Source organism: Dromaius novaehollandiae, chromosome 12 (genome assembly GCF_036370855.1).
Source record: "Dromaius novaehollandiae isolate bDroNov1 chromosome 12, bDroNov1.hap1, whole genome shotgun sequence".
Classification (NCBI taxonomy): Eukaryota; Metazoa; Chordata; class Aves; order Casuariiformes; family Dromaiidae; genus Dromaius; species Dromaius novaehollandiae.
Window position 1 is genome coordinate 11666692 of NC_088109.1, and position 17886 is coordinate 11684577.

General features: G+C 34.9%; 1 protein-coding gene across 2 annotated transcripts in view; it reads right to left on the reverse strand.

Moving 5' to 3' along the window:
* ERC2 (ELKS/RAB6-interacting/CAST family member 2) overlaps positions 1–17886 on the reverse strand; it is a 492995-nt gene that overhangs the window by 465565 nt on the left and 9544 nt on the right. For both annotated transcript variants that reach the window (XM_064518915.1, XM_064518916.1), the window contains exon 2: positions 6582–7384. In XM_064518915.1, coding sequence (XP_064374985.1) covers positions 6582–7238 — 657 coding nt within the window. In that variant the 5' untranslated portion in view covers positions 7239–7384. The remainder of the gene's footprint in view (positions 1–6581; positions 7385–17886) is intronic.

A 17886-nucleotide genomic window follows, 5' to 3' on the forward strand; every position in this document is an offset into this window, starting at 1 on the left:
ACACAGACATTTGGCAGAGCTTATTCACTCTGACTTCACACCACCTATATGCTCTTATTCCTCAGCAGAACAGTCCTGCTATTTTAGCCCACACCCATTTGATAGAAACATGTTTTAACTTTTGAATTAGAAAAAAAAAACTAATGTAATTTTTTCATTATGCTTTCATCTTCAGATATTGAAATTCTGCTCTATAATTAATGTTTAATCTATTCCACATTTAAACATTTAATAATTTTGTCTCATATTAAAAAAAGGAAAGTGGAAATATCTTGCACTTACCTAAATTGCCTATGTAAATAAATTTAAATGAAGAAACTAATGAAAATATCATCCAAAATATGGCTAAAACCAATAAGTAAGCATGTAGCATGCAGCTTTTAACAGAGAGGTATTAAAAAACAAAAAGAAGTTGAAGAAAGCAGGAAACAACAGTATACTGAAAAACAGAAAAGATGATGAATGAACATGGTGAAAATATATTTTAAAATACCTTAAAGCAGACTTTTTTTGTTCATAAATACTATGCTACAAAGTTGAGGTGCAAATATTAAACTGATTACTTTATCTTGAAGACATACATTTAGTTAAAACACACACACGCACACACACTTCAGGTAACATGATTTTCTTGTTTGTCTTAAGTTAATGTATTAATGTACTAACACACCCCAGAAAGCATGTTAAAACATAAACAGAATATCTCCACTTCTCTGGTTACTAGCTTTATCTTCTGTAAGTAACCTCATGCTCCATGAGTACTCACATTAAGCCTCAACACTTGTGGTATCACTCACATTTACACAGAGACAACAAGGCAGACTGAGGTATTTATAGCCTACAAAAATACTCTGACCACCTCAGTTACTTAGGAACTACGGGGGCCACCATTCCAACCACTAATCAAGTGTGTGCTTTGATGTATATGAAAGACCAAAATACAATCTGTCCGGGAACTCAAATTGGAGACCTAACTGTTAGCAACTCCATGTGTATTCCACTGGAATCAAGTCTCTAGAAATTTAATGGCGATAAACAAAGCATTCCCAAAAAAGCTGAAGCACATAGGCTTGAAAGCTAAGTCAGACAGTGAGGAGAACATCTTCACATCTTCAGCTTCCCTTGACTTGCATTTAGAGGATGCCAGCAGTATCTCAATAAGGGAGTGTCCAGTTTCGAAGCAGGTAAGGCTGATGCCAGCCATGAAAACGACTGGAAAAAGTTAAGGGTTGAGCTATACCGCATGATGTTAAAAGTTTGGGGTATTTTTGATTGTTGTTGTTGTTTCTCCACTGACTAGTTCCCAGATAACGTAACAAAGCTACAGCAAACTAAATTTTTTCCCTTGATCCTTGCATTTTCTTTTACATAGCATGACAACGATGAAAAGAGTGTATTTTGTAAGACAGACAATGCATCAAAACAGCAAAATAAGTATATGGTCGGTAAGTAATTCTTTTCTAGAATCTATATATTAGCCGGATCAAGATTTCTCTAGGAATACATTTTAGGTAATTCATACAAAGAAGGGAAACAGCATTCCAGAATATTTCTTGGTGTCTTTTATTTTACTGTTCTACTTAGACACTTGTTATGAATCAAAGCAAAAAAGAAGAGCATGTGAAATAACACACAAGTAGCTACTCACAATTATGATTTTATGAATACGCATACACTTATCTGCCAGTTAAATTATTATATTTTATCAGTCCTATTCTGTTAATTGCAGCATCTATGAGTTATTCATATCACTACAGATGTACAGAGATTATTTCAAGGAACAATTTTGTATTCAAACCTATCATCCTCTCAGAGGAACTGTTCACTATCCTTTTTATCCTTTCTCTTCATCTCATCAGCAGAAGCAAACTCCTGTGGTGTCAGGGCAGAAACAAAACTTCAAAAGAAGATTAAAATTTATAGTATGTTTTCAAACAACACATTAAGCAAATTAAAATTACCTTGTTTCCTGTAAGGGGGAAAAAAAAAAGGATCAAATTCACCATTTATATCCAATAACATCATATAACCATATCATGATTGAACAAGAGCCACTGTTTGTTGTCTACAGTAATCCATATTTGTATTATTATGTAGAATTAAATAATGACATTTATAAGCAGGTAAACAGTTCATTACTTTCTGCAACTGACTTTAGAGATTATTTAAAAACATTTTATCAATTATTGCAGTGTCACAAAAGCAGCATGTTAGCTGATAAACTTTGGTATATTGTCTTATCCAAATGGATAAGCCAGTTCTCAATCTATTTCGACAGGCATGCAGCGATCCTGGAAATTAATATTGTTGAAGAATTTTTGGTGTCCTCTCAGTCCTTTCCACCTTCTAACCTTTTGATCACCAGGCAATCCTTCTATAATTCTTCTATATGAGATATTCAAATAAGATTAGTAAGAATAACAATCTACCTGGAAAAAATATGCAAAATCTCTCTTTGAGACATGGTAAATGGATGACTCCAAAAAGAACCACTGTTGAGAGTTAAAAAAAAGCTTAGAGTATTCCCTGCCCCTCTGTATATACTCAGTCCATTTTAAGAACAATACTAATTGTGTTGTGAAAAAATATAACACAAAGAGGAACACAGACAAGACAACTAATGCATCTTTGAGTTATAATATCAAAGAACAAAGCATATATCTGCAAAAGCAAAGTAATTTTTAAATGAAAAACAGGAATATCAAAGTCACTGTCCATAAATATTATCTCTGCCTGGGTCTCTTGCTTCAAAAAGGCGGCTTTAATTTCTACCAACTTTCTGTTAAAACGCATCCTACTTTTCCAGACCATTTCTCTAATTTGTCAAAATCATTTTCAATTATAACCCTATTTTCCAGGATGTTTTTAGCCCTCTCCAGCTTGATGTCATCGGGGAATGTAATACACATCCATCATTCAGGTCACTGATGAAAACCTCAAACATAGGACAGATCCCTGCTAAATCCCTCTAGGCATCATCTTTCCAATTGCACCATGAATCATTGATAATTACACTCTGAGCACAGTCTTCCAACCAGATATGCATCCACATAATTGCAATTTCATCTCGTATGCTTCCCACTAGCTTGCTCATGAGAAATGCTATGCGAGACATAGTAAACAGTTTTCCTAACTTCAATATGTGTGACTACTGCTTTTCCCTCATGCATAAAGCTTTTCTGTCATACAAGAAAATTAGACTGGTTTGACATATTTTATTCTCGACAAATCCATATTGACTGTTATTCATTTCCTTATATTTTTAGTATTTACAAATACTTCATTTCTTTGATAGTTTCTTCCAATACCCTTCCAGGAACTGCAATGAAGTTGTCATTTCTTCTTCTTTGCCCTTTTCCAGACTCCTGAGATTGCCCTAGTGCTCTACAACTTCTCAGAGTTGACTATGAAACTGCTCGAGTGTCCTATTCAGGGTTGATTTCATCATGCACAGTCAATTTGAAAACATTTTTCAGCGTTTTAATAAGAAAACATCTCTCCAAAAGGAGGGAATTTTTGTAAACAAGGATAGATCCATCACTGCATAACTTTTTAGATGCCCTCAAAAACAATGTCTCCAAAATTACAGTTATTTGATCATTTTAATTGAAATCAGTTGTATGAAGGAATCAATAATCACGTGGGTAAGGAAGACTGACAAACTAGCTGACACAGCATACCGTGACCTCCAAAGGCCTTCCTTCAGAAAGGCTCCTCTACAAATGCTTTTAAGAAAGCTAAGCAGCAATTAGATGAGGGGGATGGTCATTTCATATGTAAATATTTGGTTATAGGAAAGGAAAGAGTAGAAATAAATGGTCAGGTCACACAATGCATAGAAGTCCCCTGTGAAGTTTTGCTGGAATCTGTCACGAGGTGGTGTTTGACATATTCATAAGCAAATCATAAAACAGGATGAACAGTAAGATGACTTATTTCACTGATGATTATGGGTTATTCAGGGGAATTAAAAAAAGCCATATATAAAGAAGGATTTTATAAGACTAAGTAACGAGGCAAGGATTGGCAGATGAAATTCAGGGAGATAAATGTGAAGTTATGCACGAGGGAAAACAACCCTAAGTTTATGCATAACAAGATGAGATCTAAATTGATTATAACCACTTGTGAGATTTTGCAGCTATGATAAATATTTTCATTTAAACATTAGCTCAATACTCAGTAGCAGTAGAAAAATCATCAAATCTCAGAAAGAACAAACAAATTAAGTGTTGGGAATTGTTGGGAGAGACATACAGAATATGAGAGCAAACACTAACATCAATGCATAATGCATTTTTCACCTGTGTTATGAAGAACATAAGCAGTTTTGGTGTCTTCACCTCAAAAAAAACCCTACATAGTAGGTATGAAAGATTCAGAGAAGAACCAAGGAAATGGCATGGTTCCATGAAAGGAACTATTACATGTGCTAAGACTCTTCTGTCTAGCGAAGAGTTGAGGGAGGATGTGACAGAGTTCTAAAAATCATACGTGACAGGCAAGTGGGCACCAGGGATCAACTATTCAATGTTTCTTCCAGTAAAGCCAAATATGGCTCCTAGCAAAAGTAGCCAAAATCTAGAACAAAAGCAAACAAAAGGCAGTGGCTCTTCACATCACCTGCTAAACTGTGGGATTGCTTGTCATAAGATGTTGTGGATGCCAGAAGCTTAAATAGGTTCAAAAAAGGACTGGATTAATTCAAAGAAAGATATACTTAGAGTTATTAAGCGCACAGAAAACATCACTGGCTCAAGATATCTCAATGGAGATATCACTGTACACTAGCTCTATTCATTAGCTTTTGGACATTTCTAGTGATGGAATATTGGGCTAGATGGAGTTTCAGTCTGACCCAATGTTGTATTTTTTTAATAGAGTAAGGACTCATGTTAAATATATAGCAATTAGTTTCTAATATTGCATAGAACCCATTCTAAACTATAAAAGTTTAGAGACATTACAATGTACAGATCCAGTTTCTCTGTATTTGGCACCACAAAGGAAAAATGGCATGTCAGAATGATGAAGAAATCCTCTGACACAGAAGCAGAAAAGACATCATCACCTGCTTTTAGCTGCATCAGCTCCCGCTCACTGTTGTGTTGGTATCTCATAAGGAGAATTCGTTGCTGAACGGGCCCACTTTTTGATTAAAGATTGACTGTTGTCTCATACAGATTCCACTATTCTCTGATGTGGTATGAAATAAACTTTATACATAGATTACCTTGGTTACGATTTAAAGAGCATAATGAAAAAAATGGAAGGGTCCTCCTTACAAACTTAATCTATGTTTATGTGAAGTTCATCTTAACTTCTGCTTTGTATCTTCAAGTCTAAGGATTCTGTTATTATAATATTTCCTCATCTGTTAAGGTGACACCAACATCTAAGATTAGGAATTCACCAATAGGGCTCTTGAAAAAAACAGAACCTCCAAACATGTTTTTGATACCTGGTACTGTCAGCCTGGATACCTGAATTATACACAAACAATATTAATTCATTGTACTGAATTCCTGCTTCCTCAGTCAGCTTCCCACTGGAATAAGCAGTCAAGACCAGGCATACATTACTTTCACAGGTATGTCATGTAACTAAATATTTAAGAGCTGGGAAATCCGGTGAGAAGCACTGGTGACCAGCACTGGTGACCAGACACTCAACAGAAAAATTAAAAATTTCAATTGTTGCTGCCTGCCAGCCAGTGAAGAAGTTTAGACTGGGGATTTGTAAGTGCAAGAAACATAGGATTGTGTTTTTGTCAGAGGAAAGCTGAGACTAAAAAGGAGCAGCTTTACAATATGACCACCAATCAAAAGGAGTGTGGCGCCTTCAATATGAGATTTTTTTTTTTAATCTATGCCCGTGGTTTATATATAGCTTTGTGAAATAGCATAGAGTCTCACAAAGCTTGACATTATAGGTTTATTCATTCAGATTAAATGAGTTAAATTCTTTCACAGCTTTAGGAAATAAATTATTAGTAATTATATCATGAATACAAGTACTTGAAAAGCATATTTACAAGACACTCATTTTCTAAGACACAGGATTCTAAACATGTAGATGAAAACATAACTTCAACTTCATTCTGAAGCATGCAGAATTCTAAAATTTTACATTTGGGGATTTAATAGGATACCTTCTTTTAGCTTTAATGAAAACAGGGCAGGTAAATCCCTATGTAGCTCACACAAAATATGTCTCTGCATATTTATTTATGCATTTGCAGAAGTGGTTCGTTTACCTCTTCAGAAAAGGTTGCAGAATGTACTCCGACCATCGCTGCAAAAAGCACTACAGAAAGACTCACAAATAAGAAAATAGGTAGTAACAAAGAGTCATTCTCCTCAACTGTAATGTGAAAGAATGCTGCATCAAGGCAATTACAACCTGCATCGAGATTCTTATTAGTGTGCTCTCCTACTGTTAGCAGCCAGAGGCAGATAAATCAAGACATACAATTCTTGTCGTTATTGTCAGACTTCTTCCAGCACAGGATATGGTATCATAAGCAAAATATCAAGTGCTCAGCTGTAAATCAATAGAAAGAAACTTTCAGCATTACTTACCTGATTTTCTTCATGGGAAACTCTCATTTGCTCTTTAAGAACTGACATTCTGGCTGCTTCTTCTTTCCTCAATACTCTCTCTTTCTTTAGCTCAGGACTCCAGAAAGTTTTGATGCTATTCATGGAGGATCCCAGCTTGCTGTCCTTAATATCTAGTTCTTTTCTGAGAAGATCATTCTCCCTCTGTAGCTCCTTAAGCTGAGCCTGTAGGTCTAACATAGTACTATCTCTAACCTGTCTCAGCATCGAAGGAACCTGATGGTGATGATGGTGTGAAGATGTGGTCAGACCTCCATGCTGATCAGTATAAGAAAGGACATCTGTGTGGGAAAGTCCAGCTGAAGCAATATTAGGACTGCTCCCCATAGCTGTGACTCGACCACCATATACAGCTCGATTCGTAGCCCTTCCGAGAGTCATTGTGCCCTTTGGGAAAGTAGTAGAAGCTACACCTTCATGGTCACTCAGATACATTGGTCCAGATGTTGCATAGGCTGCATTAAGGGACTGGATGTTCTCCATTGATAGCGTCTTACCTGTTCCTCCTCCTCCTCCGCTATTTGTTCGCCTGTGGCCCAAGCGAGGAGATCTTGGCAAACGAGGAGACCTGGAGGGACTTCCTTCTAAGTTGCTGATTGTTCTTGCACTTCCATACATTTTTCTTCTACTTTGAGGTACTATGTAATAAGAAATTAGTAACACTAAAGTTGAATATCAAATCTATAATTCCAGCTAGAAATATTGGCAGTTTCACTGCATTCTTCCCGTAGGCAAAAATCTATTATTCCTCCAAACTCAAAAACCTAGGAGAGAGGGAAAAAAAAAGAAAATTACAAAAACTTTCCCTTCATCTTAGAAAACAAGTTTACCGTGAATAAAGTAATCAGCATATGTCAGGGGAAAAAAAAAGTACCTCAGGTCTTACAGTAATTACTTTAAAAATAAAGTTCATAGTATGTTCTACATTTAGGATGACTGGTTAAAAAATGCATTAAGATTTATTTCATTCAGAGAAAAGACTGAACATTTCTTTCCCGCTAGAAAATATCTTCACACTCTGACTAGGCCAGACTAGCTCAATAACCACCACGGGCCCCAAAAATGTAGTTTAGCCAGCATATGTGAACAGACTTAAATGACTGAACACATGGAATTATATAAAGAAAAAAAAATAGCTGTTGTCTACATTGAGACCTAAATAAAACAAGAAATTATATTTTCAAAACACAGTATGAAAGTAGTAACTCATTGGCTCTCTTTCTTTCCCCTCTAATCATTAAGACAGAACACTGGAATGGGGTAGGGTTTTTAATTGTGCTTGAATTAATAAAGGGGGTTTTGGATAGGTAAAAGGAGGGAGGAAACAAACCATTTCTAATAGTTCAGCTTTAATCATTAGAAGTATATTTTACTAGGATAAATTAACAATAAAACAAAGTTAATTTGAATGAATATTTCCCTCCAGGCAATTATAATGTAGTATTACAATACAGTATTATTTGCTTAATTAAGTACAAGCTTGCTAATATTTGTTGTTAATCAACTTCTCAGGAGAAGGCTACATAATAAATAATCTAGGTTTTCATTTAGAAAAAGAGGGCTTGTCACATACACTGTTTTCTTTTGGATATCATATTATCACTTTGGTAGATCTGCCCTCGTGATTTATTTAACCAAACAAAACGGATAAATGTGGTTCTGATATTCTTCCCATTATCAAATTCTTCAATACTGTTATTACATATTTACTAAGTTTCGAATGAGTTTATTACCATTATATAGCATAAAGATCAATATATACACAGGACTTCAGGCTTAGGCCTCCTGATTTTTTAAACAAGTCTGACTGTTTCAAGAGATTGGTGAAATTAATTAAATTGGTGGTGATTAACCAGATCGAATACCATTTGTTTCAAAGGTAATTAGAGGAAGAGCAAAAGTTGGATTCAGTTAAATTCAGTAATCTTTAACCATTCCCTCAAGGCATCCTCATTATCTCTAGATACATTATTTCCCAGTGCTATAAAACATCTGTTCTACAATTGTTCTGAAAAAGTGTTGAGTCAGGGGCAAGGAGAAGGAAGTTTTAATATGAGATTTATTAATAATCTCTAGTAAACTAAATCCTTACAAAAAATTTTAGCATAAAACATTACTGATACTAATGATGTCAGCAAACAGGAAACATGCTATGTCTACACAGACAATTCTCTCCTGGCAAAATCATTCACTTCTCCACTGACACCTCATTAGCCCATGCAAACATACCATACCCCAAGTGGCTTACAAGGATTCTAAGAACTGGTTGGTATATGCTAGGTTTTCAGTAAGTTTAACAGCCAGCATAGTCTAAACCATTTGTTTCATTGTAATTACTAACATGCATCTGAACTAGCTGAGATGTTTTGACTTATTCAACTTGTTTCAGCTACTACTACACATCAGTGGCCGTTCTTGTGAATTTTCACCTCTTTCCCAAGAGATGCGTCAAGATCCATGAGTTTCAAAGGCGGAAGGCATACTGCTACACTGATCTATTTTGAACAATGCCACCGTGGACACTGGGCAGAAGTATAAAGGTGTGGTATTTATTCAACATTGATAATTTGGAAACACAACCATTTGTACCACAGCCAGGCTGCTCCATTAAAATAAGTCACTTCAGTGCAAACACTGCCCTTGGCAAAATAGATCAAACAAGCTAACAAAACATTGTTCCATACAAACTAGATTAACAAGACAAACAATTCTGTCACAGAACACTGGCACTTTTGCTATATACAAGCTACACAGCTGTATAAAGCAAAGCAGAGGTACCATTTCAATGAGAAAGTGTAATTTTTAACCATTTAGGAAGAAATTATAGTTATGAAATTACATTCTAGCAACTCTTTTCTACTTCTGGATGACATGACTCTTTAAAAAAAAATAATAAAAAAAAAGGTACATTTTTAATTCCAGAGGCAAAAGCCTGGGCCAATTTCCCAAGCCCTGAAAACCTCCGGAAGCTTCCAGCTACATGGAACACATTTAAAGGAACCAGATGTCACTTGCCAATTTACATGTTCACATTTGGACATTTTAATGAGTATCCAAATCTTCCCCCATTTTCAGCTGTCATCCAGTGTTTGAGAGCTAGCCCACAATTTGTTTCACAGAAAAAAACTGGTGCAGCTTTTCTGCCATCTCAACTTCAATGGATTGATCAATGAAAAAGAGTACCTCATGGTGACTGGGGACAATGCAATTGCTTACCCTAACTCTCAAGTGCCAACCATCCCCTGGCCAAATAACACTATTTGTAATACACTCTGGGAAGCCCATCCGTGTCCTTCTCTTGTTCCCTGTAAAAGTTCTGTAGCTGTTCAAAGAGGATCTTGCATGAGATCTGAGCTGAACTGCAATTTCCTTCCGTTGGCTCATGGCAGATTCTGAGCAAAAGCAACTGCCTTCCATACTGGTACAATTCTCCTGAAAAAAAGCCTGGCCTGGTGAAAAACCTGGATTTCTGGGATAATAGGCTGCTAACACCAATTTAAACTGGATACAATTAAACACATAGATGCAGCAGACCTGAGATATGGGGAGAGCAAGTTTCTTCATCCTCTAAAACAGAGGTATAAAATATCTTTACAGCACACTACTGTACCAGTTTCCCCTTCTGTTGCCAATGTCTGATAAGTACATGATTTGTATTTCTTCTAAGTCATTTTCTATCCTACTTAGCCTTCTGTTTACATAACCAATGTGTATTTTTAGGTACTTGTTTTGCCTTGTTAAGCTTTCTTAGTTGTGGTTAAACTATCTTCTTTTTCCTGCTTAAGTTTTGAGAAGAGCAGTTCTCATCTCAGAGAACGGTAACTTTAGTCTTTGTTAGCCGTTTAATGCTTCCTATTGATCCCTAATGAAAAAGGGCATCACCGTCCCTCATCCAAAGAGAAGCTAACCTTACTCCTGACTTTAATAATGTTCACAATCTGCTTTAATAGTGTAATTTTTACATCTCTATGAAAACTCTGAAAGCAGTGAGACAGAAGTACAGAATAACCAAAAAACGTTATTACCTCCATAGCATTTTCAAATTTTTTTTCCCCCTGAAAAATTTTCTAATCAAGATGCAGACCTCTATAAAGAAAGTGGAAGCACACTGACAACATCCTTGCATTTCTTACTTTCTTGGGCCTGTAAGAATAGCTCATGGACAGTAGACCATAAGTATAGAGCACAAGCTGAAAATCCTGATTCACAGAAATTCTTATAGCTCACCTCTATTTTCATTTGCAATCCGTTACCTACTATAATCTGGGTTGTACAGATCAGCTTTCTTACAAACAGCTTGAAAAAAAGGCACATAAAAGTGTGCTTTTGCCTGGAAGTATATGCATCTTAAGGATAAATTTTAAGCCTTCATCTATGGCTGTGATAAGTGTGGGCACAGTAGAAGCCATGTACCTTTGCTTCATGGTAGAAGGGAGAAAGGCACAGTTCTCCACTCTTCATCACCTATTCACAGAGCCTAGCCTTAGGAAGATTTACTGCGTGTCTCAATGCATCAGGATTTGGAGACAATGGGAGACGATATCAGCCTCAGCAATTGCCACAGAAATTATCTACTCTTTGGAGAAAAACAGACAGGGAGAAGATCCCTTCTTCTCTTGCTATAGAACCTGCTGGCACAGAGCCATTCTAGCTGAGCTAAGGGTGGGAAGGAAAGATCTAGATGATTCTGATCTTGGAAGCTAGATTCCTTTTATACTGCCATTTTAATCTATGCAAAAAAGTTTAATTGCTCTAAAGGAATTCTGTTTTACCTAATACTTCAAGGATGGTTTTGCTAAACTAAAACAAAACCAGTGTAGTACCGCGGTGTGAGGGTTGGAGAGGAAGATAAATGGAATTTGTGGGAAACTAAGAATCTCATGTATTTTGGGGAGAGGAGAGCACTATATGGACAAAAACCCACAGCTACAGAGACTCACTTGCCACACTTCCTACTGACAGAAGCAGAGAAGCTGCAGATTTTGCAGTAGCAAGTATAAAGCAGTTCCAATACAGCGATATAAACTAGCTTATGAAAACTATAGTTCTCTCAAATTTTCCCTGGAGAGAAAAGGTCTCCCACATTCTTTCATTCTAGTCCAGGATGGAGCAAAGACGAACTTAGTATAAACTGCAGTCACATTTTCCAATAATTGGAATGGTTATTTTGAGTTTTAAAATTCAAATCAGTTTGGTGGTACTAGAAAAAAAACAGATGCTCATTTACTTGTCTCAACATTTTCTTACTTTAAGTTCAGCATACACACTGTATGACTTTTGCAAACTAACCATCACAATTGTGATTTTAAATATTTTGTATTGTGAGCAAAAGTATATAGAAAGATTTGGAGATTTAAGCATGCATTCTCAGTGGGGAAAAAAATAAATAAATAAAATCACTATGGCTTTCCTCCCCACACTCCCTCTCATCAGTCCTGAAAATCCCAGCAAATAAGAAATAGCCTATTTCAGGATAAACTACTTCCTGATGGCTGTTCTAAATTAGGCTTAGCTTATTTTCAAGATTTCTTCCTTATCTCATCACCTGTACTCTGCTGACCATAACATCAAGGGCTCACATTACTTAAGAATCACACACACTATCGTATTTGCCTTTAACTATCTATTTTTATATAGACTTAAAACATATGATTCTAATATAAGGTCTCCTTCACTTTATCTTTTTTTCCAATGCATTACTTATACATTTTATATGATTAGTTTCCCTGAAATAATATTGTCTTCACAGAACCCCAAAATTTGTTTCTTTTCACTGATTATATACTCTGACACACACAAAAAAATTTTTGTTAGGAAACTCTTTAAACAAATCAGCACCACAGAATTCAAAGCAAGTGCAGGATTTTCTACATTGGACCTGCTAATCTTTTGTTTCATAAGGCAAAAAAATTGCACACAAGCACTGTAATTTAGTCTCAGAATACACTGGGAGCTATTTTGTCTGTCCCTGAGCTCTGTGAAACATGATGGTTCAAAAAGAATGGAAACTAGATCTTGCCAAACAACATGACATGCTGTCTGAATACATTTTAATGAAAAAGGATGAAACTCCTGCTTCATTAAATTCAGAAAAATCACAACAGCGAGAATGTTGTTACATTCCATGTCTCCTATAAAATGTTTTGGCCTAAGTAGCCCAGCAATGTCAGATCAGATAGTCCAGGGCATAAAAAAAGCAAACAAACAAACAAACAATGACACACAATGGTGAGCTTTGCTACCAATTCCTCATGTAGCAACAGCAAATACGGAGTCCTCACCAGTTTCTCATAAGGAGGTTTCACCAACAGGTAGCTGCTAGACAGAGCGCAGTGTAGCTAATTCAACAGCAGATTTAATAACTTTATTAAAAAAAACACACAATATTGTAAAACACCAAGAAATACAGAAAATTTTCAGTAACTAGATATATGGCCAGAGACAAAAATGTAGCAAGAGTTATTTAAAGAGATATTCCCAGGATAGAAAACACAACATGAGCAAATGTTCAAACTATCCTCGAAAAGCATAGTGACTACAGGCCATAGACACAACTGACCACAACAAAATTTAAGTTGTCTTAACTATACACAGAAACCGTTCTTTATATTACTAACAGCAGCCTATCATCTGTAGCAAAGTATAAAAAGACTTGATTTCCTCCTCCTCTCTTTTCTCAGAGGGGGACACACTATGATGTTCATAAAGCTCAGTACAGTACTCAGAAAAGTTACTGTTTCCTTACCATTAACTGATAATCAGCATTTTAACATGGAGCTACTTTCTGACTCTGTGACAGTATGTCTCACATGCCATTTACCCTGTCTTCAGAGGAAGGCATAGTGGGACAGAACAGTGACCAACATATAGAGAATGGAGGAAAAAACAAACAAAACCAAAGACAACAGAAACAAAACAAAACAACAAAAAAAGCAAAAACAAAAACAACAGAAAGCTCATGCCCAGTTTTAATTCTCTCTTCTCTGGTCAGCAGTAATTTTGGATATTAGCCAGACTTAATAGCTTTGTGGAACTTCTTGCCAATATTCACATGGCCAGAAGCTCAAATATTTGTAATACTATTCAAAATTTAAAGAGAAGCCCATCCTAACTGCTATCCTTCCCCAAATAATCTAGTGACAGCTAAGTGCAGAAATTATCAGTCTGATTTTTAGTATACTCAAGGCTTCCATGCTGTCTAAAGCTGTTTAGTACTCTACAATTCCCCAAGTATAAACTGAAAACAAGAAAATAAAAGAACTAGGAGAGGATGTAGAACATATGCTCCTCTGTTCTCCGCTAGGACTCATCCTCCCTGCATTTTCAGATATCAAAAAAAAAAAAAAAAAAAAAAAGTCCTGTTATACCTTGGCAAACAGTATGATTTTCTTTAATTATACAAAGGTATTATTTAAAAACTCTCTCATCACAAAAAGCAGCATTGGGATCAGAAGGTTTTTGTTTGTTTTTTGTTTTTTAATAAATAGAGTGGTGGTCAAAAGCAAGAGGTATTTTGGCACATTCTTTTGTTTTCTCATTTTCCCCCCCCTACTTTAACAACAGCTCAACACATCCCCGTAAATGAGAATATTCCTTTCTTTGCATGTTTTATATTATATTGCTTAAAAAAAAACTGATGCAAACTAGATATGTAAAATCAAGGTCTATTGTACAATATGCTTCATTTCATCATAAATCTGAGCAGCATGGCATGTCTTATTTTAATGTAATAACACAAGGTAATGAACAAAACGCTGGTTCATATAAGGTTATTACAAACCCTCTACTGTTTTTATTAAAAGTAAAGAACAAAGCATTTTTTCCCACTTATCACGTTCAGATTGATCAAATGACATTATTTTCCATTTTTTAGTCATAGTAAGAGAAACCCAACCATGTCTTCTTATTACTCAACTTTTATTTATTAAAAGTTTGAAAAAAAATACACCATGGCATCACTAAAAGTGACAGTATCTTCATTTAGGTTCTTTATATATAGTGTCCTAAATCTGCATTTCTAATGTAAATGCAAGTTTTTACTGCAGTCTGTACAACAAATCTCTTAACTATCAATAAGCATCAATTTCAGAAAATGCATTCTACTTTGCTGTAGCCAGAAAAATAGTACATATAAGGTTTTGAGTAAAGTTAGTTATAAAGTCTGTTTTGATCTTGCAAGTTGGTGATGTCAATCAATGCTCACTGATGCTAAATGAAAGAACTGGCATTTATCACCTCACAAGAATAAGCTCCCTACACCTCCCTGGCTTTCATTTCTATTTCATACAAAAAAATAGTATATGAAGGAGAAAGGAGGAATGGTTGCTGAATATGCATCTAATCACGTACATAGAAAATAAAGTTGTCAGGCATTCTTTTGTCATCAGGTTCAGTGACAGCAATTAACACTTATCACGTGATCAAAAAACTCCAACAAAAAATATTTGCCTAAAATGCAAGAATTTTGAACAACAAGCATCCTGACTGAATTAGCAGGATTGTCAATTATATTACTCTCAAGTATATTTCAACAGAGAAACAATAATGCCTTTAATTTTTTTTTTAAAGGAGTTTCATATTTTTAATAAGGCTAGTGTTCAGTAGAGATAGAACACTCCTGCGATTTTTTAAAGCACTGATATTTTTCTTTCTTTATTACAATGTTAGGGACAACTAAGTTCTAAAACACTTTTAAAGCTAAATATTAATTAGAACTGAACTTTCATTAAAAGTAATATTTAAATTACATCAACTGACACCTCCATTATTTTGTAGCTTTAAATTACATGTCTCTTTTCGAAACACTAATTCTTAACATTTTATCTCTTAAAGTTCCACTAAAAAAATTCTTTCCTGCACTCCCACAGGTGACAAAAAAGCCTCTTTGGAGCTTGTAAGATGTTTAAGGGAGGTGAGTTTTTTGGGTTTTTTTATTGTATCAAATATTAAAAGGTCTGGAGATAGATCATGGTATTTTTATTTATAATTTTATATATATATATTTATATGTATATACACACACATATACATATGGCTTATTTAGCTGAGCAAAGGTAGAATTAACAGGTCTGATTTTCATTGGTTTTACCAGAGGATACATCGTGTCTTTATAAAAGCTAGGGTGCAGTGTATCTGCCAATATGTAGCAATCAAAAATAAGCACACTACGCAGAGCAAATTGTCATCCAATGAAGAGTATATACCTCTATCCACGTTTATTCTGATTTACCAGTCATACAAAAGAAGCAGCGATCCTTAGCATCATCCTTTGTTTAAAATATAAAGCACTAAGGTTAGCTGAGTGTTAATAAAAGTCAAAGTTTCAAAGATGCTGGCTAAAATAACTCCTCAGTTTTACTTGATGAAAGTTCAGTCATGAGCTTATTGTGTCGTCATTTTGCTAGCTATCCACTCTCCCAGAAATTTTTCACGTTAAGATATTACTTTTGTTTGAAGAAAAAAAAAAAGGCACCAAGAACAAGGGATAGAAACATATACATTTAAAAATCCAGTCAGCATCTCTACAGTTTTTGAGTCTTCTCAACTTTCCTGCACCATGATGACCTTTCCAGAATATAAAGATATTTCTGAGGGCTTTGGAAGCTTTTGTCTTTCCAGAGAAAAAACTCCTAAGATTTCTTTTAGTCTTTGCAAGTACGCAGGTGTCTTCTGCATTTGTATGTGTTGAATTTTGTATCCTAGACTGTATTCGTTGTGTTTTCCAAGTGCTCCTGTGAACATTAAGCACTTGCCTCTTACTAGTATTTTCTTCCTCAATAACAGAAATCTCATTTTTCAATGCAAGACTATTTTTTAAACTTCAATCTTCTGTGTAGGATTGTTCTACCTCACACACCCGGTTAGCTAGACAAACAGTATTTTTAGCTTTAAAATTTAGTTCAGTTTTCAAGTTTAATGAAAAACAGATTAAATCAGGCTCTGTAACAGTCACTGTAGGACAGTATTTACTAAAATATATCTAATCATGAAATCACATTATCATCTTTTCACATCTCAATTTCAATTTTGAAAATTAAGATAAATGGCAAAATATGCATTCTTTCCTCCCTCTCTTTTTCCAGGTTATAATGTAAGGTTTTATATAAAAGTCCAAAGATTTTTTAACATAGGGTTAATTAAGTGAAGAATTTATTTTAAAAAGAAAAAATAAAAACTATTTTAAAAGATATCTTTTTTCCTGTAATTTCTAAATTCTCCTTTTAAGATTAAATAAAAACATTAAGGAAAATTATTAATTCCAAGTTCCATTTGCAAAAGCAGCCTAAAGGAGCCATTAATATAAATGAAGAACTTGATCTACGCTAGAGCAGTTCTCTCCTCCTTTGCTAGCATGAAGCCGTCTTAGAAGTTGCCTTAAGTCCCTAAATGACTGGAATAATATGTAGGACAAATTAAAATAGTTTCATGGCTGATTGTGATATATTTTTAAGGTATGGGAATCAGACCACAAAAGGAAAAGGAAAGAAAGAAAGAAAACAAGAGATTCTCTTATTCACACTCAAGACATCACCGAATGTATATATTTGCCATCCATACGTACCTGTACATAAAATGAACAAAAGAGACACTATTTGGTGAATTATTACAGTTACAAAACAAGCTGCTGGGTTTCTTTGAATCAGCATAGACATATCTTTCACATAGACATATTTTGCAGCAACACCATCAAAGAATCTAGATTGAGCAAGATGAGCTGAACCCATAGAATTTGGACCTGAACATCATCTTTCCAGGATAAAGGATCTTGTGATGCAGCACAATAAATCTGTTTTTTAAAGCTTGCCTAAAACTAAATGAATTAAGGGCAGCCATAGTAATTTATGAAATTACTGAATGGTGAGTTTACTTTGCTCTTACAGAACTCATTCTCTTTGTTTTACACAAGAAGTATTTTCCCCCAAAGGTAAAATATATTCATTGGATTTTCAAGTAGTTTATCAAAACCTGTCACTTTTAAATGCATCTTTAGCAAATCCACATTTTAAGTCTCATAGTTTAAGTTCTTTTTTTAATTAAAAGGAACATACTATTAAAGTCTGATACTTGTATGAACCACGATTTATAGTCTCCTTCTGGGAAAATATTAAAATATAGAAGTATAGATCAGCTGTCAGGATAACTTAAATACTATACATAATGAGTAACGCAATTTGCCTTTACTTTTGCCAAAACCTACTTAATTTGAATGACTATTTAATAGTTTATAGAAACACTGTCTTTGCTACAGATTGAATTACCTTTCCAT